The sequence below is a fragment of the Choloepus didactylus genome, chromosome 1 (genome assembly GCF_015220235.1).
Source record: "Choloepus didactylus isolate mChoDid1 chromosome 1, mChoDid1.pri, whole genome shotgun sequence".
In the NCBI taxonomy this organism is placed as follows: domain Eukaryota; kingdom Metazoa; phylum Chordata; class Mammalia; order Pilosa; family Megalonychidae; genus Choloepus; species Choloepus didactylus.
Window position 1 is genome coordinate 169070300 of NC_051307.1, and position 23017 is coordinate 169093316.

At 37.7% G+C, this 23017-nt stretch overlaps 1 protein-coding gene across 4 annotated transcripts in view; it reads right to left on the bottom strand.

Moving 5' to 3' along the window:
• TBC1D5 (TBC1 domain family member 5) overlaps positions 1 to 23017 on the bottom strand; it is a 739731-nt gene that overhangs the window by 269831 nt on the left and 446883 nt on the right. For all 4 annotated transcript variants that reach the window (XM_037845606.1, XM_037845577.1, XM_037845586.1 and 1 more), the window contains one exon: positions 12898 to 13070. In XM_037845606.1, the coding sequence (XP_037701534.1) occupies positions 12898 to 13070 (173 nt within the window). The remainder of the gene's footprint in view (positions 1 to 12897; positions 13071 to 23017) is intronic.

Genomic DNA, 23017 nt, shown 5'->3' on the forward strand with positions numbered 1-23017 from the left:
CATTCAGCCATTCTTACAGCAGGCTGGGAATACCCCTACGTGGCCCGGCAGCCCAGAACTTCCCTTGAGGGATGGCATGCACTTGTGATGTAGTACAGCCTTCCCTCAGCAGAGGCTCTAGAAGGGCATGGCTTGGAAGAGGGACCCACTCAGAAATCCCAGGGACCATACGCCAATATCAGTCTGTGGTGAGACCGAACTGAAGGTTTAGACTCTTGCAATAGCCTTAAACCTCCAGGAATATCTGGGAGGTTTGATTATTAAAGCTGCCCTGCCTCCCTAACCGCTCAGACATATGCCCCACATTCACAGCGGACAGCACCAACAACACACCCAAACTTGGTGCACCAATTGGACCCCACAAGAATCAGACCACCGCACACCACAAAGACAAAGTTGGGGAGAACTGACTTGAGGGGAATAGGTGACTCACGGACACCATCTGCTGGTTAGTTAGAGAAAGTGTACACCACCAAGCTGTGGATCTGACAAATTAGAGAGAAGTCTGTGAACAGTCCTACATATCCCAAAAGAACCCTAACAAGTAAAGCAAATGCCAAGAGGTCAAAAACAAAAGAAATTTTTAAAGCATATGAAAAAACCAGACAATATAGATAACCCAAACCCAAACACCCAAATCAAAAGATCAGAGGAGCAATTAATCAAAGAACTAAAGACAAACAACGAGAGCATGGCACAGGATATAAAGGACATGAAGAAGAGCCTAAAGAAGAAATTGTGAGAGTAAATAAAAAAAATAGACAATCTTATGGAAAAAGAGAAACTGTTGACCAAATTAAAAAGATTATGGATACTCATAGTACAGGACTAGAGGAAGCTGAACCGCGAATCAGTGACCTCGAGAACCATGGAACGGAAAATGAAAACACAAAAGAAAGAATGCGGAAAAAAATAAAAAAAATAAAAATGGACCTCAGGGATATGATAGATGAAACAAAATGTCCAAATATAAGACTCATTGGTGTCCCAGAAGGGGAAGAGAAGGGTAAAGGTCTAGAAAGAGTATTCAAAGAAACTGTTGGGGAAAACTTCTCAAACTTTCTACACAATATAAATACACAAAGCATAAATGCCCAGCGAACTCCAAATAGAATAAATCCAAATAAACCCACTCCGAGACATATTCTGATCAGACTGACAAATACAGAAGAGAAGGAGCAAGTTCTGAAAGCAGCAAGAGAAAAGGAATTCACCACCTACAAGGGAAACAACATAAGATTAAGTAGTGAATAGTCAGTGGCCACCATGGAGGTGAGAAGGCAGTGGCATGACATATTTAAAATTCTGAGAGAGAAAAATTTCCAGGCAAGAATACTTTATCCAGCAAAGCTCTCCTTCAAACTTGAGGGAGAGCTTACATTTTTCACAGACAAACAAATGCTGAGAAATTTTGCTAATAAAAGACCTGACCTACTTCAGATACTAAAGGGAGCCCTACCAACAAAGAAACAAAGAAAGGAGAGAAAGATATAGAGAAAGGTTCAGTACTAAAGAGATCCAATATTGGTTCATTAAAGGACAATAAGAAAGAGAGGGGAAAAAATATATCTGACAAACATAAACCAAAGGATAAGATGGCTGATACAAGAAATGCCTTCACAGTAATGACATTGAATGTAAATGGATTAAACTCCCCAATTAAAAGATACAGATTGGCAGAAAAAATACGGTTCAAAAAATATGAACCATCAATACATTGCATTCAAGAGACTCATTGTACACACAGGGACACAAAGAAATTGAAAGTGAAAGGATGGAAAAAATATTTCATGCAAGCTACAGCCAAAAGAAAGCAGGAGTAGCAATATTAATCTAAGATAAAATAGACTTTAAATGCAAGGATGTTATGAGAGTCAAAGAAGGCCACTACATACTAATCAAAGGGGCAATTCAACAAGAAGAAATAACAATCATAAATGTTTATGCACCCAATCATGGTGTGACAAAATACATGAGACAAACACTGGCAAAACTAAAGGAAGCAATGGATGTTTCCACAATAATTGCGGGAGACTTCAACATATCACTCTCTCCTATAGATAGATCAGCCAGACAGAAGACAAATAAGGAAACTGAAAACCTAAACAATCTGATAAATGAATTTGATTTAACAGACATACATAGAACATTACATCCCTAATCACCAGGATACACATTCTTCTCTAGTGCTCACAGAACTTTCTCCAGAATAGACCATATGCTGGAATATAAAACAAGCCTCAATAAATTTAAAAAATTTGAAAGTATTCAAAGCACATTCTCTGACCACAATGGAATACAATTAGAAGTCAATAACCATCAGAGACTTAGAAAATTCACAAACACCTGGAGGTTAAAAATGAGGAGGAGATGAAAACCTTCCTGGATAATCAAAAGTGGAGAGACTTCGTCACCAGTAGATCAGTCCTATAAGAAATGCTAAAAGGAATTGTGCAGGTTGAAAGGAAGGGACACTAAACAATTGACTTAAACCACATGAGGAAATAAAGATTTCCAGTAAAGATCACATGGTAAATATAAATACCAATTCTACTGTATTTTTGATTTGTAACTCCACTATTTACTTCCTACAGGATCTAAAATACATAAAGTATAATGATAAATCAGCAGTTTTGGACTCAACGTAAAATATGTAATTTTTGACAAGAACTACATAAAAGTAGGGGGATGGAAGAGTATAGAACATAGCTTATGTGTCCTATTGAAGTTAAGTTGGTATCAAAGAAAACAAGATTGCTATAGATTTAGGATTTTAAATTTAAGCCCCACGGTAAACACAAAGAAAGTACCAGAGAATATGATCATAGAGTTGAAGAGCATGGGTTACGAGAAGTGGGGGAAGGGGCGATGGGGAGTTAATAAGAAATGAGTGTAGGGTACATGAAAACACTATCATTGGTTCTTCACCTTCTAACTGTTCATATTTTATGTGTATGTTTAATGTATAATAAACAGCTCATTGAAAAGAAAAGAATATTTCAATCATTAACTGTGTTTAGAGAAGGAGGCTATTCACTTAAATTGTTAAGAAATACAATTTTTAAGGTGGATAACTATACTGGATTTTGGTGACTGAGTTACATTTTTTACCATATGTTTATAATTCAAATATAGTTTCTAAAAACTTAGCAGTCACAAATAATTACACTGTAATATGTGTTAGAATCAATACTTTGATATAAATATTTCTAAATTGTAGCACAAAAATTTAGCAAATTATTTATCAATAACCAAGAATGTCCTCAATTAAATTACTATAAACCACCACAGCAAAACAACTGCTAATCCAGAAAATGGGAAATAAAAGGCATGGAAGATGAATAATAAGCATGTGGAGGATACAGAATTTATCCCATGAATGTTGTAAAGAGCTTATAATTCAAGAGTGCCAAAGTCCCAATGTGTTATCCCACAGACGCTTATTATGTATTCTACTTATATCAAAGTGCAAAATATAGACTAAAATATAGAGATTCAATATATTTAAAGATGATAAGACAGCACAGTTACTGTGGCCTAGCTAAAATTGCTCATTTTAAACTTCAATTTTTGCTCTTGTTACAAAGAATATTGTTGTAGTATCAAGTGAAACAGTACTATGTCTTTGTATTTGAATGTACTATGCTTATGTCTTTCGGACTCACAAGAAGGTATGTGCTCAACGGATGGAATTGTAACACTAATATTTTAAATGCTTTTGCACAAACATAACCCCCAAGTGAGAAAATAATGGCATTTTTATTTTCATTCTAAAACTGAAAGTACTGCAAAAACAAATCTTAGAAATTAACTTGAAAAGCTGAAAATAATTTTTTTGGAAATTAATCAGTGTGCACTGCTAGGTCCTTACAAAACTTAATAAAAAAAATTCAATACTCATCAATAATTGGTAAGCAAAAGAGAACTCAAGATGTAAATTATTTGGAGGATCTGCCCCATTCAAGAAGGTGGAAGAAGCTTTCCCCCTCAGAATCTTTGAACAATCACTAAGAATTGGTAGAAACGTCTTTCTCAAAGCTCCAGAAAACAGTTAAAAAACTTTAATAACAGGGTGATTGCTGAATCAAGAAAAAGGCTACTTAAAAGTGGTGGGATCTCATGTTACACTGGCCCCTCATGTTATCCCATGTTATCTCTCCACCCCTCACCAGCTCAGCATGGAGGTGGACTGTACTCCTTTTGTACATCCCTGGTCCTCATTCTGGAGAGTGCAGAGTAACCCTCATGCTGGGAACATGTATGTCTGGCCCAGTGTGTCTGGTGGTGGCCTGAGGGATTCACTGTCCCAGAACTTGTCCAGCATGCAGATGGCAGCGCACAGAGTTCTCCTATAGAAAGCTACAGGAGAGCACTTAAGTTGTTCTGCCTGGGGCAAGGGGTTGCTAGCTGTAGAACATATAGTGCAATGCCCAGGACTATAAGGAAAAAGTTTCCTAAGGAAGAAGGGACACTCATATCCCTGTAAACAAAGGAATTCCTAGCGCAAAATGCACATGCTGAAAATGATACCCATGCACAGAAAGGACTAGGGAAGCCCCTACCTGTGCTTTGGACTGGAGCATCTCTACATGAAGGAGAGCACCCCCCACAGGTCAAACTGCAAAGACTGGTAAAGATATTTTCTTTTTTTTTTTTGTTAGCTCTTGGCATTGAAGGAAAGCTCTATCACAACACTAGATGCATAAAAACTTAAGAAACAGATGCTTCGGAGTCTAAATGCCAGTGACAACAAATTTAAAAAATCAAAATGTCCAGGTTTCAACAAAAGATTACAAAACATACAAAGAAACAGGAAGTGATGGCCCAGGCAAAGAAGAAGACTAAAGCATCAGAAAACATCTCTGAGGAGGATCAGACCTGGGACATTCCACACAAAGACTTTTTTTTTTTTAAAAATGGTCCTAAATAGGCTTAAAGATCTATAGGAAAACATGGATAAAAAACTAAAGGAAATAAAAAGAAACCAAACAGATGAACAAAAGAGAAAATCAACAGAAAAATGGAAACCATGAAATAGAACCAAACTGAGCTGAAAACCACAGTAACAGAAATCCAAAATTCCCTAGAGGGGTTTGTTAAAAAAAATACCATACAATGGGTTGGCTTAACAGGAATTTATTGGCTCATGGTTTGGTTTTTGGGTTCTTTGGCTTTTCCACTACACGGCAATGCACATGGTTGTGCCTTCTTTCTCTTGCATGTTCTACCGACTGCTCCCTGTGGCTTCTTTCTATGGCCTTCTCTGTAAGACTTCCAGTAACAGGATTAAGATCCACACTGATTGAGTTGGGCCACACCTTAAATGAAGTAACCTTATCAAGAGGTCTCATCTACAATGGGGTTGTACCCACAGGAATGGACTAAGTTTAACAACATATTTTTCTGGGGTATATAACTCCAAGTCACCACAGGGTTCAACAGCAGACTGGAGCTGGTAGAAGAACAAATCAGCGAATCTGAGGATAAGACAACTGAAATCATCCAGTCTGGGGAGCAGAAAGAATAATGAATGAATAAAAGTGAACAGAGCCTGAGGAACTCACGGGACAACATAAAGTGTACCAATATATGCATGTGGGAATCCCAGAAGGAGAAGAAAGAGAGAAAGGGGCAGATAAAATATTCAAAGAAATAATGGCTAAAAACTTCCCAGATTTAGTGAAAAATCTGAATATATACATTTGAGAAGCATGATGAGCTCCAAACAGGATAAATCCAAAGAGACTCACCCTGCTACATATTTTAATCAAACTGTCAAATGCTAAAGATAGAATTCTGAAAGCTGCAAGAGAGAAGCAACATGTCACATACAAGGGGGCCTCAATAAGATTAAGTTCTTGTTTTAGTTTCCTGGCTGCTAAAAGAAATACCATACAAAGGGATGGCTTAACAAGAGAAAGGTACTGGCTCATGGTTTTAAGGGTAGGAGGAGTCCAAAATAAAGTCATCAGCAAGGCGATGCTTTCCCCCTGAAGACTCTGGTATTTTGGGCTGGCTGCTGGTGATCCTTGGTCCTTGACTTTACTGTAACATGGCAATGTTTTCTCAGTTCTCTTCTGGGTTAGACTGACTTCCCGCTTCTGGCTGTTCCCTGTGACCTTGCTCTCTCTCTCTGTCTTTCACTCTGCTTAGAAAGGAGTCCAGTAATCCAGATTAAAGCCCAACCTGATTCAGTTGAGCCACATCTTACAGGAAGTCATAACTTGAAGGGCTCTTACTCCTCACCAGAATGTGGATCAAGACCAACATATTCAAACTGGGGTACACAATTTAATATACCACAGTGCTGATTTCTCATCAGAAATCATGTAGGCAATAAGGCAGTGGGAAGACATTTAAAGTGCTGAAAACAAAAACCTGTCAATCAAGAATTCTATATCTGGCAAAACTGTCTTTCAAAAATGAGGGAGGTAATAATGTCAATACCCCTTTTCAGCACGAGGTAGTTGAATGGTCATTGTCCAGATATCCCTGAAGATTGAGAGAATGATCGAATGAGAGGGAGGAGTTATAACTGAGAAGTTAGGATTTAACAAATGATTATGACTACTGACTCATTACATAGATTTCTTTTTAAGTGAAATCTAGTGTATTTCTAGTGTATTAGAATAGCCAGAAGGAAATACCTGATATTGTTGAACTGTAATCCAGTAGCCTTCATCTTTGATAATGATTGTATAATTACATAGCCTTCACCTTGTGACCAAGTGATTAAAAAACCTTGTGACCAACACCCCTTTATACATGTATGGGTAGATGAGTAACAAAATAAAGACATGCATGAAAAAAAAAGAAAAAAAAAACGAGGGCAGCATTAAGACATTCTCAGATAAACAAAAGCTAAGGGACTACATCATTACTAGACTGGCCGTATAAGAAAAGGTAAACGGAACTGTGCAGGTTGAAAGAAAACAACACTAGACAATTAACTGAAGCCATATGAAGAAATGAAGAATCTCTAGTAAAGGTGACAACATGGGTAAATATAAACACCAGCACTACTGTATTTTTGTTTGGTAACTCCACTTTTTACTTCCTACAGTATCTTAAAGGCAAATGCATAAAATATAATGATAATTAAGGTGTTGAATCAGAATGAATTAACATGTAATTTGTGACAAGAACTACATAAAGGTAGGGAGGAGAGGTAGAGGAACATTGTGAGTGTATACTTTTGAAGTTAAATTGGTATTAAAGCAAATGAGATTATTATAGATTTAGGGTGCTAAATTTAAGGACCAAAGAAAATATCAGAGAATATGGGAACATATAGAGAAAGAAACTGGAGTACAGGTTACCAGGAGTGGGGGGTAGGAGCAGGGGGAGTTAATGCAAAATGAGTGTAGGGTTTCTGTTGGGTGTGATTGGAAAGTTCTAGTAATATATGGTGCTGAGGGTACTGCAACATTGTGAATGTGATTAATTAATACCACTGAATGGTATGCTTAGCAGGGGGTGGGATTGGAAGATTTATGCTGCATATGTGTTTCCACAATTAAAAAAAAAGAAAAAAGAAACCAAAGAGATATTTATAACTAAATGCAATACATATACTTGATGGGATATAAGAATAGAGGAGAAAAGTCTCAAAAGAACATTATTGGCATATTAGAGAAAACTGGAATAAAGAATGTAAGCTTTATATTAATGTTAAATTTCTTGAACTCGATAACTACACTTAAGGTAATTACATAAGTTAATATCCTTATCTGTAGGAAATGTACATCGAAGTATTATGTATTCAAGGGTATGATGTATGCAACCTACTTACAGAAGACAGATAGACAGACAGATATGGCAAAGGTAGCAAAATTTAAAATTGGTGTATTTGGGGGGATGGGATATATGTTTTAGTTCTCTGTATGGGGTTTGTACTGTTTTTTGCAATTGCCCTGTAAGTTTAAAATTATTTTAAAATAAAAAGTTAAAAAAAAGATGTAAATTATCTGAATTAAAGCAAGAGAACCTTCATTCTAAGTGCAAGAGGGGTAATATTTCAAAAAGTTAATGAAAAACAGTAAATTATTTTTAGGATATATTAATTATATAATATCAAAAAGTACTGAACATTTAATTGCAAATTAACTTTTTAACCTGAAATAGTAAATTGACTTAACATTTCCTAACAAGAAAACAAGGTAAAATTATCTGGGACATAATGCAACTCAATATATACAATGATAGCATTGATAAGCAAGCTATTACACAACACTTAGGATTTCATGGGTACTTATTCCCATATTTGAAGTAAATATCATTGATTTAAATAAAATAAAATTAAGATAAGCTAATTTTGAATACCTTAACCAATATTAGCATAAGTAATATTTTTACCCTAACCATTAATTTTGATTTTGTTAAATAAATTTTTTAGCAAAATGCAAAAAATATTTACCCATGTCATATCTGCCACCTCAGAAGACATCCACATGTAGTCTCTTCCAAAAACTTGAACAAAAACTATTTTTTAAATGCAGTACCTGTTAAATATTTTCTTAATGATAATTATAACCATATCAGAAAGCAGATTTAAATAATTTTTAATGTACATGCAGCTGCTAAAGACTGACTAAAATTAGAGACCTGGACTCAATATGGAGCATAATTTAGTCTTGCTAATACTTTCTCTTTGCCAGGTAAACATACATTCATGATATTCTCCTCGTTATATAGAAATTGTTGGTATCGATAGAATTTTGCCACTGGCTCATTCATTACTGATATTTTTACTAGGGTGTTTGTCTAACTCTGTTGCAACATTTTAGTTTGCAAGAAAATATCTGTTTTCTTTGAAAATCAAAATTCTGTAAACCGGTTGGCATCTAAAAGCACACTTTAGTTGACACAATTATGGATTGAGTGCCATCCAGAGGAAAAGCAGTTTTTATTAGCTAACGATTGATTATTTTACATTTGCTCACTTGATAATTCACTCAAACTACAAGTTAATTATTTGAGAGTATTAATTTTGATTGTAAAATAAATTAACAACTTTCTTCTAACAGTAATAGACAGTAGCATTAGTAATTATTAATTTATAATACTTGAATGATATAGAACAAAGCAAAGTATTTTAATTCATTTCCATGAGATACAAATCTATATTATTTACCAGGTTCAAACACATAAAACTATTGTTCCCAGGTACCATGAAAATTTCTAAATTTCTAAATCTCTATTTATCTCTTTAGAAGCACTGGTATAAAGGACAGCTATTATATGTTTGAGGTTAAGAAGTCCATATACTTCAGTGAACAAAACATAGATAGTCCAACTTAAAACTGGAAGGGTTCATGAATTACACATTGTATCATATTCACAAAACCATGAAATTCTAGTTAAGTAATTGGAATGATAATAATAAAGGTACTTTCAAACATATATTGAATGTTTATTGAGCACTGTACTTTTTGGACATTATGATTTGGTTCTCACAAATACCTAATGAAGTTGGTACCACTATTTTTAATCCCATTTCAGAGATGAAGAAACCAAAGATTGAAGTGGTTAAACAGGTCTATTTCAATTAAAAACCTGTACTTCTAATTACTATATTACATTTTACTTAAATTATTCTTTGGCCCCAATGTTTTTAACAGACATTGATAGGAGATAAACAGATGGGTGGTACAGCATAGGTTAGCATACAGGGACATAGGGAAATTCAAACACTCTGACCTTTCATGTGCCCCACAAATAATAATAATAAACCAAATCAGTAAGCGAAATGAATAGGGAAAATCCTTGCAATGGAATATATAATGATGGCCAAATTGAAAAAAATGAGAGGAAGAAAAAAAAAAGGACAAATGAGGCAGCTATAGCCATTACTAGCCCTGGCATAGTTATTATTGCTAATAAATAAAGTTGGAAGGATTAATTATGCAATGGTTCATGGAATTTTATTGGGAAGGTGCTAGACAGATGTTAAAGCAGCTCCATGACTTATGATGAAGAGAAAATGGATGGAAATGTGTTTGAAAAGGAAACTGTAATACACTGGTTATAAATTATTGTACCCAAGCCAATGCCATCATCATTATAATGTACAACACCAGCTCAGGCAAAGAGGCAAACAATTATAAAGCATTTCAAAGAAATTTATGTACATGTCAAACATCAACTTCTTTAACATGATGTTTAAGAACATTTTCTACACCTTAGTACAATTTTTGAGTGCAGAAAATGGGCTTTTGTATTTGAGTATATCAATTCTTTTAGTGCATAGTGGAGAGGAATGAAGAATTTAACTTCTAACCTTGCCACTAGCTATTTTAAAATAAAATTTTATGACTACAATCACAAATATATTAGCAGCAATTCACTGATAACCTACGGTTCTGCACAGTACCCATGTCAGATACAACATTCTCTTTTCCAGTGGGAATGACAGAGCCACTCTTAATGATGAGGTCAAGGTCAAGTCACAGAAATGAAAGCAAGCAGCATTAGAACAGGAAAGCAGACTACATCCATCACAGTTTGGTGCTTCCAGGGAAGAAAAACAGCTGAGAATTATGATTAGAGAAAGCCTCTGTGTAGCATGAGGACATAAATAAAATACTCATGGGTATTTTTTCCTTTGGCTAAATAAATGGCCTGTGTTCGAATCTTAACCTTTTGACTTCTTTGAGTCTTTGTAATTAAAATAATGAATTCATATTTATTGAGCATCTACTGTGTATATCTCAATATCTTCTTAATATTCCATTGTGCCAGTTTGATGTATTTTGTCCTCCCAAATGCCATTAACTTTGATGCCATCTTGTGCGGGCAGACATATTAGTGTTGAACAGATTTTGGAATCCTTTGGGTGTTTCCTTGGAGATGTGATTCAATCAACTGTGGATAAGACTGTTGGTTGGATAATTTCCATGGAGGTGTTGCCCCATCCATTCAGGGTGGGTCTGAATTAAATTACTGGTGCATTATATAAGCTCAGACAGAAGGAGCAAGCTTGCTACAGCCAAGAGGGAGACTTTGAAGAACACACAGGAACTGAGAGAGGAGCTGCAGATGAGAGACTGTTTGAAGACAGCTGTTGAAAGCAGAATTTTGCTTGGGAGAAGCTAAGAAAGGAAAAACGACCAAAGAGCAACTAAGTGACATTTTTGAGGAACTGCAGCCTTGAGAGGAACATCCTGGGAGAAAGCCAATTTTGAAATCAGAACTTGGAGCAGACGCCAGCCACGTGCCTTCCCAGCTAAGAGAGGTTTCACGGACACCATCAGTCATCCTCCAGTGAAGGTACCCGATTGCTGATGTGTTACCTTGGACACTTTATGGCCTTAAGACTGCAACTGTGTAACCAAATAAACCATCTTTATAAAAGCCAATCCATTTCTGGTGTTTTGCATTCTGGCAGCATTAGCAAACTAGAACATCCCTCTTTTGCCAAACTGAAAGTAAGGCTTTGCAGAAAATATCTACCAAGGAAACACTCAGTACTAGATATGAACATCCTATTATTTCAACATAAAGGTTCCTTCGGTTGCCTGTGGCACCACATAATTCATATTCTCTAAGACCTCTATATCTACAATTTGCCTATACATCTAATAAACAAACCACTGATATAAATTGTCAGTGCTGTTCAACCTTTCATTGGACTCCCTCAACTCTCTCATCCGTACTACTGTGTACTGTAGGAGCTGCTCTAGCCAGAGTTCCAAGCCTCTATGTTTTCCAGCTTAGAAGATATAGGAGTAACTGGCTTCCTATTCTTCTACTACAGGGTGTTAGAGAAGCTATGTGGCTGAAGATTAATACATTATTGTTTAAGTTTGCTAAAGCTGGCAAAATGCAATATACCAGAAATGGACTGGCTTTTTAACAATGGGGATTTATGAGCTTACAAGTTAACAGTTTTAAGGCCATGAAAATGTCCAAATTAAGGCATCAACAGGACGATAACTTCTCTGAATACTGGCAACTGGAGAGTTTGAATTCCTGTCAGATAGCAAGGCACATGGCAAAGTCTATTGGTCCCTCTCTCCTGGTTTTCTTGCTTCCAGTTTCTGGCTTTATTGGCTTCCTGTCTGAGCTTCTGCATGTCTGTCTCTTTTAGCTTCTGTTCCTCTTAGCTTCTGTGTGTCCTTCTCTCTAAACTTCTCTGAGGCTTTTTTTTTCTGTCTCCTATCCTCTTATAAAGGACTCCAGTAAGAAGATTAAGACCCATATTGAATGAGGTAGGTCACATCTCCATTGAAGTAACCTAATCAAAAGGTCCTACATGCACAGGAATGGATTAAAAGAACATGATCTTTTCTGGGGTACACACAGCTTCAAACCAACAAACTTTATGTTCACTGGGGTTGGGGGGAAGGGAGTGGGCACATATTTCTTACTGATAGAAATCCATCTCTGAGGGTAGAGCAAAAGACCATATGATCGAAATCGAGAAAATATGGACATCTTTTGGATAATTTGGGTTCAGGGCTGGCTTCATGGGTGTGTGACCTGTGACACTGCAGAAGACCCTGCACTTAGAAGGGCTCCATACTTGTTTTTCACTGTTTTTAAATTCTTACCAATTTTTAATAAGGATCCTGCATTTTTGCTCTGCAATGGGCCATACAAATTATGTAGCAAATCTGTTTGGGTTTGAATTATGACTTCACCTTTTAGTGTGTGTAAACTTAGTGGAAGCCTTAGTTTCTTCATCTCTACCCAATTAACAGGATTGGTGTGAATATTTGAAGAGATACCATATATGAAAGTAATGATCACAGACCCTGGAACATGGGATACAGTGGGGGGTACAAAATGAAATGGAGCTGAAACAGTTCTTATTCTTACTTACAGGGACCTGATACCCTGTAGGAACCACCACAAAATCATAATTAGGTATAGGTGAAATTTAAACTTAATACTTACAAGCCATATATCTGTGGAGCAATTTCTAGTCTGTTCAAATGCATGTAAAGCTCAATATCATGCTTCTTCAGTAGATGATCCTGGATCTGGTTGACTTTAGTAACGATAGCAATTGTTGGTCCTAAGTCCTGTGGCCTAGCAAAGGGGACTGGGGTCATCAGTGTTTCTTTTCCCTAAAAACATAAAGACATGCAAAATGAAACGTGTTATTTCAATATGAAATGAACAAAAATATGGACATCATTCTTGACTTTTATCTTTCAGCGGGAGTTTAAACAAGACCAACAACTTCAATCTTCTCATGACAAATGCTTAAAATTTGGAATCAGTGGCTCCCCAAAATCCCTCATATCTATCCCTCTTCTACAGCCCTAATGTCACTGCCTCATTTGAGGTTCTAGTCATTTATTTCCTCATAATTGGTCTCCCTGCCTCTAATGTAGTCTGCTTTTAAATCCATCTTCCAAAAATACAAGGTGATCTATCTAAAACACAAATTAGATTATGTCAAATTGTCCAGCTTAAATCTCTTGAATAGATTCATCATTTTGACTCAGGAAAAAAAAAATCCAAATTCTCAGCTAGGTCTACAAGGCCTTCCCTTATCTGACCAGTTATCCTTGCCTTCCTTCAGAGGCCCTGGATCTGCCATTCCTTTACCTGAAATAGCCTCTCCCCAACACCTCCACTGAGGAGCTCTCAAGTATATTTCAAGACTTAGCTCAAGGGCCAGGTCTTCCAGGAAGCCTCTCCTGGTTCTATTTCTAGATCTTCCTCTTTGCTACTACAACATCCTTTACTACTTTTCTCTCATAACCCATAATATCTCTAAAATGAAAATTATCTTTTCATAATTGAACCAGATTCAGGGACACAAAGATAAAGAAAGCAACACTCCTATAAAGAAAAGGAGAACTAGAATTCTACATAAGGACAGTGACTAATCAGGCTGGTAGAAGGCAGAGAGGACAGGAAGGGCATGTCTTAATATAAGTGAATATTTCCTGGAAAGAGTTCCATCTTTCTTTCCAGGATAATTTCAAGTGTTAAGAAGAAATGCATTCTTTGTATTCCCTACTGCATCACCCCCAGTGTCTTCTGGGATCAAAGGATACAAGACCATATTAATTTTTATGGCTCAATTACTTTGCATTAATTTGTATAGATAATGCATACAGTGGTTATTTATTATAAAAACATTTAAGACACCTTTTACCGATTTTGTAGTATCTACTATACTCTTTAAGTAACAGGCTGTTTTAACTGAAAAACTTAACCCCTATTAAAATTTCTTCCTTACTGATACTACTTGAAATTTTTTTTTTGGGGGGGGGGGGATTCACGTTAACTGCAAGATATCATTCATATTCAAATGATAGTGTTTACTCTGAAGCCAAGTTTCCTTACAAGATCAATTAAATACTTTATGCATTTTGGTCATGCAGTTTTTCTGCAATGGAGAATCTTGGTATGGCTGAATACTAGTCAGTGTGGAGTGGAGGCACTATGCTTAGGTAAGGTTTTTAACAATCATATGGAAAACAAATAACTATATGTAGTCATCTTTTAAGCATTTTGGATAAACACACTTTTACAGAAATTCGATCACTAAGTGAACTTAGTGTTTAAGAAAGTGTTTAACTTAATGAAATCATATGATCAATTTCTAGTTTGAATAGAATGAGTTGTCATTAAATCAACAGCACATGTTGCCTATATTTTAAATATTTGATAGGGACCCATGTGTAGTCTACTAAAAGCTACAGGCTTATGTAAATTATACTTGAAAAGATTTCCCCTGTGTTCAAAATACTTAGAATAACATCTCTTAAATCTAAGAAACTCAAAAGTAACACTCAATATCACTTAAATGCCAAACAGTTAGACTTATCTAACAGTAAAATCACAAGAGAAGATAAAGTTAATGTAAAATATTCCTTTATCTCCAGGATTTCTTATCATAACAAAGAATGCAACTTGTCTTTATCAAATATGGTAAAAATCGGATAGCTATAACTATCAATAAAACTAGAAAATCTTTTATCTCAAAGTGTGGTCTACAGATCATTGCCAGTCCACAAACTGTTACAGGAATGACAATGGGTTTGTGCCACAATATGAACCAATGCACTGCTTCCTTTATCAAGAAAGTCTTACTGTGAAAAGAATGTCTGCTGAAGCACTATGAAGCAACTACATAGTGATGTCGTTGTCTTTTCAATAGAACTAGAACAGAATGGGGGAAATGTAAATTAATTTCAAGAACATTTTAAAGAAAGGTGGTAGAATCATGAAATAGAATAAAAAGGGGAGAATGAAAAGAGATTCACTAGACATGCTTTTTAGGAATTATTATTCATTGATATATAAAAGTAATTTAAATAAATGTTCAGAAGTCACATCTGTTTCTTAATAAAAATAAATGTCTTTCTTTGTGTTGTCTTAGTCACTTTCATGAAGTTGACTCAGCAAGGGCAACATAAACTAATAGGTAAAAGTGAGAAACAGTAATCCTAACATTTCAATCATTCAGTTTCTCAGATGCTGTTAATGTAAAACAATATGAACACAAAGAATGATCATGACACTTCTGTCAAATGTTTTCAAATATTCTCTTCCAAAAATGTTGTTGTTCACATGTGTCTGTGACTTCAGCAAATCACCTGCCAAGAATATAAAGTTATTGCTCTAAAACAAGAATAGTTCTATGCTTACAGTAGGTATCACCTCCAACAATCTTTATAGAATATAACAGATTGGCATACTGCTGAAGGAAGACTTTATTACCTGGGCTAGGGGTCAGAAACTTTTTCTCTAAAGGACCAGACAGTAAATATTTTAGGTATGGCTATTGTTCTAGTTTGCTAATGCTGCCAGAATGCAAAACACCAGAAATGGATTGGCTTTTGTAAAGGGGGTTTATTTGGTTACACAGTTACAGTCTTAAGGCCATAAAGTGTCCAAGGTAATGCATCAACAATTGCGTACGTTCACTGGAGGATGGCCAATGGCATCTGGAAAACCTCTGTTAGCTGGGAAGGCAACTGGCCAGCGTCTGCTCCAAGTTCTGGTTTCCAAATGGCTTTCTCCCAGGACGTTCCTCTCTAGGCTGCAGTTCCTCAAAAATGTCACTCTTAGTTGCACTTGGGATATTTGTCCTCCCTCAGCTTCTCCGGAGCAAGAGTCTGCTTTCAAAGGCCGTTTTCAAACTGTCTCTCATCTGCAGCTCCTGTGCTTTCTTCAAAGCGTCCCTCTTGGCTATAACTCCTCTTCAAAATGTCACTCACAGCTGCACTGAGTTCCCTCTGCCTGTCAGCTCATTTATATGGCTCCACTAATCAAGGCCCACCCTGAATGGGTGGGGCCACACCTCCATGAAAATATGTTATCAGAGTTATCACCTACAGTTGGGTGGGGTGCATTTCCATGCAAATCTAATCAGCACCAAAATGTCTGCCCCACAAGACTGCATCAAAGAATATGGCTTTTTCTGGAGGACATAATACATTCAAACCAGCACAGCTATGTTCCAAAAACACTGTATTTATGGACACAGAAATTTGAATTTCATATAATTTTCATGTGTCACAAAATACTATTCTTTTTATTTTTTTCCAACCTTTTAAAATGTAAAACCATTCTCAATTCATGAGCTGTTAAAAACAGCAGAACTTCCGAGAAGATGGTGGAATAGGATAGGCAGAGCTAACTTTATCATGGGATAACTAGAGAAAAGGCAGAAAATGACTGGGACAGTGGTTCAAGGGTACAAATGGCCAGAAAGGGACATCTACAATATATAAGAAGGCTCTGGATGAAAAAGTGGAGAAAATTCAACTGAGAGGACGGGAGACTTTGTGGCAGTGCCCAGTGTCTACCCCCAATCCTGAGGCAGGCTGCTGCAGGTGGCTGTTTTTCAGGAAGACTGGGGGGCCCTTTCCTACAGAGTAGAGGGGACATAGAGCCAATCTGACAACTGGCTGGCAAGAGAGACATTCTGGGTCCTGCTGCCTATATCCTTTCTCCATGGAGGTCCAGGGCACTCATAGCGTGCATAGGCAGAGAGGCAGGCACAAGAGAGACAGCTGCCCCATGGCACTGGGAGCTCCTTCCGTACCCCAGAGGCCTGCAGGTAAATGGTGGACTAGATTTAGTGGGTTGACAAAAAGCAGGGCATCCCCGGGCTGGCTGTGGACTGGGAAGGTGAGCCTCTCAGTCTCACAGTCCAAAGTGAGAACACTTAGAAGCCTAGGGATCACCAGACTCATTGTGCCCACAAGTGGATTCTCTGCTGAGGTACACAGTGCCCAACCCCCACCCTTGGGGCTGGTGGCTTTCAGCATGTACAGAGACTTACTACATTTACCAGACTCTCACCTGGTCTGGACAAGGCTTAGTGAGCTGTGGCAGGTGGGGACAAGTGGGCTTTAGGGGAAGAGGTGGCCCAAGAGTGCCATCTGCTGGGAATACAGGGAAAGTGCACTCTAGCAAACTGATTCTCTGCCGAGTCTTCAACATATTTCCAAATAGACTTGAATCTCCTGTGGGAGTCCTTGGCCTTTGTCTCACTGGTAATTACTGGCAAACCAAGTGCCCGAGAAGACCTTCAATGCAATCCAAACCAACTGTGAATTCTTAGATGAGCGAGATATCCACTTTCAAAATAACCTTATCAAGATGTTCAAATGCCAAGAAACTAACATAAAATCACAAAGAACATGAAGATGCAAGAAGATACGGCCAAGCTAAATGACCAAATTAAAAAGCCAGTGGAGACACAGAATATGGAACAACTAAACAAAGATGTACATACAACTCTCCTAAATAACTTCAATGGGCTGGCTAAAGACATAAAGGATATCAAGAAGACACGAGAAAAGCATAAAGAAGAATTTGAAAGAATAACTAGAAAAATAGCAGATCTTATGGAAATAAAAGGTACTGTAGACCTTTTAAAATTAAAAATATACTAGACACACACAGGCAGATTTGAAGAGGCAGAAGAAAGAATAAGTGAGCTAGAGGATAAAGCAACTGAATTTGAATGAAAAAAAGCAACAACTGGTGAAAAAGAGAAAAAATTCAATTGGATCTCAGGGAAATGATTGACAACATGAAGCACACAAATATAAGAATCACTGGTTTCTCAGAAGGAAAAGAGAAGAGTAAAGGGCTAGAAAGATTATTTGAGGAGATAATTGGGCAAAACTTCCCAACCCTTATTAAAGACATAAATATACAAATATACAAATCAATGGTAAATCCAAGCAGACCCACTCCAAGACATATACAAATCAGACTGTCAAATGCTGAAGGGAAGGAGAGAGCCCTGAAAGGAGTGAGAGAAAAGCAACTCACCACATACAAGGGAAGCCACATAAGACTAAGTACTGACTATTTAATAGGCACTATGGAGGTGAGCAGGCAGTGGTATGACATATTTAAGATTCTGAAAGAGAAAAATTGCCAGCCAAGAATTCTTTATCCAGTGATGCTATCCTTCAAAAGTGAGGGCTTAAAATTTTTACAAACAAATGCTGAGCGAATTTGTTAACAAGAGACCTGCTCTGGAAGCAATACTAAAGGGAGTTCTGTTGGCTGAAAATAAAAAGACAGGAGAGAGAGGTCTGAAGGAGGACACAGAATTGAAGAATATTAGTAAGGGTTACCTAAAGGATAAAAAGAGAGGAAAAAAAATAGAACTCACAAATAAAAAACAAAGGATAAGATAGTTGAATCAGGAACTGGCTTTAGAGTAATAAGTTTGAATGTTAACTGATTAAACTCTCCAATTAAAAGATAAGGATTGGCAGAATGAATTAAAAAACAAGATCTATCAATATGTTATTCATGAGAGACTCATCTTAGACCCAAGGATACAAATAGGTTGAAAGTGAAGGGATGGAATAAGATATTCCACGCAAGTTGTAACAAAAGGAAAGCAGAGGTAGCTATACTAATATCAGACAAAATAGATTTTAAAGGAAAAGATGTCATAAGAGACAAGGAAATATATTATATATTAATAAAAGGAACAATTCATCAAAAAGAAATAGCATCATAAATGTTTATGCACCAATCAAAGAGCTCCAAGCACATGAGGCAAACACTGGCAAAACTGAAGGGAGCAATAGATGTCTCTACAATAATAGTGGGAGACTTCAATACACCACTCTATTCTATAGACAGAACAGCCAGACAGGATGAATAAGGAAAAAGAGAGCCTCAATAATGTGATAAAAGAATTAGACCTAACAGACATATATAGATAGTTGCATCCCCAAACACCAGGATATACATTTTTCTTAAGTACTCATGGAATGTTCTCCAGGATAGATCATGTGCTGGGGTACAAAACAGGTCTGAATAAATTTTAAAAGACTCAAATTATTGAAAGCACTTTATCTGACCATAATGTAATGAAGCTGGAAATCAGTAACCATGAAAGAACTGGAAATCAATAACTCTTACAAATACAGGGAGGTTAAACAACACACTCTTAAACAAACAGTGGGTCAAAGAAGAAATTGCATGAGAAATCAGTAAATATCTGGAGACGAATGAAAATGAGAGTACAACATATCAAAACTTCTGGGAAGCAGTGGAGGGAAATTTATAGCTCTAATTGTTTACATTAAAAAGGAAGAAAGAGTTTAAACCAAAGACTGAACAACTGAAGAAGCTAGAGAAAGAACAGCAAACTAACCTTAAGGAAAGTAGAAGAAAAGAAATAACAAAAATCAAAGCAGAAATAAATGAAATGGAGAACAGAAAAACAAGAGAGAGAATCAATAAAAGCAAAAGCTAGCTCTTTGAGAAGAGCAACAAAACTGACAAACTCCTAGTAATAGTGACAAAGTAAAAAAGAGAGAAGATACAAATAAACAAAATCAGAAATGAGAGGGGTCATCACCACAGACCCCTCAAAAATAAAAAAAACCATAAGAGGGTACTATGAACAACTGTATGCAAACATACTAGACAACTTAGATGAAATGGACAATTTTTTAGAAACACTCAAACCACCTTGTACAGGTTTGAATCTGCTATACCCCAGAAAAGCCTGTCTTTTTAATCCAATCTTGTTCCTTCTATTGTTGGTGGAGACTTTTGATAGGTTTTTTCCATGGAGATGTAACCCAGCCCATTCATGGTGGTTCCTAATTCTCTTGCTGGAGTCCTCTATGAAGGATAAAAGACAGATGAAACAGAGAGTTCAGAGATGCTCAGAAAGAAAATGCCCCAGGAGAAAGCCATTTTTAAACAAGAACTCAGAGAAGAAGGACCATCAGACATCGCCATGTGCCTTCCTATGTGACAGAGGAACCACGGATGCTATTGGCTTTTCTTCAGAGATGGTACCTACATCATGATGCTTTAATTTAGACATTTTCATGGCCTTAGAACTGTAAATTTGCAACTAATGAATCCCCATTGAAAAAGCCAACCCATTTCTGGTATACTGCATTCCAGCAGCTTTAGCAAACTGAAGCGAACCTATACTGACTACAAAAGAAATAGAAGACCTTAACCAACCAATGACAAATAAAGAGATTCGGTCATCAAAAACTTTCCAACAGAGAGGCGGGGCAAGATGGCAGACTGGTGAGCTGTATGTTTTAGTTACTCCTCCAGGAAAGTAGGAAGAAAGCCAGGAACTGCGTGGACTGGACACCACAGAGCAATCTGTCTTTGGGCATACTTCATACAACACTCATGAAAACGTGGAACTGCTGAGATCAGCGAAATCTGTAAGTTTTTGCGGCCAGGGGACCTGCGCCCCTCCCTACCAGGCTCAGTCCCATGGGAGGAGGGGCTGTCAGCTCCGGGAAGGAGAAGGGAGAACTGCAGTGGCAGCCCTTATCGGAAACTCATTCTACTGATTCAAACTCCAACCATAGATAGACTGAGACCAGACACCAGAGAATCTGAGAGCAGCCAGCCCAGCAGAGAGGAGACAGGCATAGAAAAAAAACAACACGAAAAACTCCAAAATAAAAGCGGAGGATTTTTGGAGTTCTGGTGAACACAGAAAAGGGAAGGGCCCTGAGGCGCATATGCAAATCCCGAAGAAAAGCTGATCTCTCTGCCCTGTGGACCTTTCCTTAATGGCCCTGGTTGCTTTGTCTCTTAGCATTTCAATAACCCATTAGATCTCTGAGGAGGGCCCGTTTTTTTTTTTTTTTAAACCTTTTTTCTTTTTCTAAAACAATTACTCTAATAAGCCCAATACAGAAAGCTTCAAAGACTTGCTATTTGGGCAGGTCAAGTCAAGAGCAGAACTAGGAGAGCTCTGAGACAAAATGCAATAATCCAGTGGCTGAGAAAATTCACTAAACACCACAACTTCCCAAGAAAAGGGGGGTGTCCGCTCACAGCCATCATCCTGGTGGACAGGAAACACTCCTGCCCATCGCCAGCCCCATAGCCCAGAACTGCCCCAGACAACCCAGTGTGACGGAAGTGCTTCGAATAACAGGCACACACCACAAAACTGGGCATGGACATTAGCCTTCCCTGCAACCTCAGCTGATTGTCCCAGAGTTGGGAAGGTAGAGCAGTGTGAATTAACAAAGCCCCATTCAGCCATCATTTCAGCAGACTGGGAGCCACCCTACACAGCCCAGCAGCCCAGAACAGCCCTGGGGGGACGGCACTCACCTGTGACATAGCACAGTCATCCCTCAACAGAGGACCCGGGGTGCACAGCCTGGAAGAGGGGCCCACTTGCAAGTCTCAGGAGCCATACGCCAATACCAAGGACTTGTGGGTCAGTGGCAGAGACAAACTGTGGCAGGACGGAACTGAAGGATTAGACTATTGCAGCAGCTTTAAAACTCTAGGATCACCAGGGAGATTTGATTGTTAGAGCCAACCCCCCCTCCCTGACTGCCCAGAAACACGCCCCATATACAGGGCAGGCAACACCAACTACACACGCAAGCTTGGTACACCAATTGGACCCCACAAGACTCACTCCCCCACTCACCAAAAAGGCTAAGCAGGGGAGAACTGGCTTGTGGAGAACAGGTGGGTCGTGGACGCCACCTGCTGGTTAGTTAGAGAAAGTGTACTCCACGAAGCTGTAGATCTGATAAATTAGAGATAAGGACTTCAATTGGTCTACAAATCCTAAAAGAACCCTATCAAGTTCAGCAAATGCCACGAGGCCAAAAAAAACAGAAAATTATAAAGCATATGAAAAAACCAGATGATATGGATAACCCAAGCCCAAGCACCCAAATGAAAAGACCAGAAGAGACACAGCACCTAGAGCAGCTACTCAAAGAACTAAAGATGAACAATGAGACCATAGTACGGGAGATAAAGGAAATCAAGAAGACCCTAGAAGAGCATAAAGAAGACATTGCAAGACTAAATAGAAAAATGGATGATCTTATGGAAATTAAAGAAACTGTTGACCAAATTAAAAAGATTCTGGACACTCATAGTACAAGACTAGAGGAAGTTGAACAACGAATCAGTGACCTGGAAGATGACAGAATGGAAAATGAAAGCATAAAAGACAGAATGGGGAAAAAAATTGAAAAAATCGAAATGGACCTCAGGGATATGATAGATAATATGAAACGTCCAAATATAAGACTCATTGGTGTCCCAGAAGGGGAAGAAAAGGGTAAAGGTCTAGGAAGAGTATTCAAAGAAATTGTTGGGGAAAACTTCCCAAATCTTCTAAACAACATAAATACACAAATCATAAATGCTCAGCGAACTCCAAATAGAATAAATCCAAATAAACACACTCCGCGACATATACTGATCACACTATCAAACAGAGAAGAGAAGGAGCAAGTTCTGAAAGCAGCAAGAGAAAAGCAATTCACCACATACAAAGGAAACAGCATAAGACTAAGTAGTGACTACTCAGCAGCCACCATGGAGGCAAGAAGGCAGTGGCACGATATATTTAAAACTCTGAGTGAGAAAAATTTCCAGCCAAGAATACTTTATCCAGCAAAGCTCTCCTTCAAATTTGAGGGAGAGCTTAAATTTTTCACAGACAAACAAATGCTGAGAGAATTTGCTAACAAGAGACCTGCCCTACTGGAGATACTCAAGGGAGCCCTACAGACAGAGAAACAAAGACAGGATAGAGAGA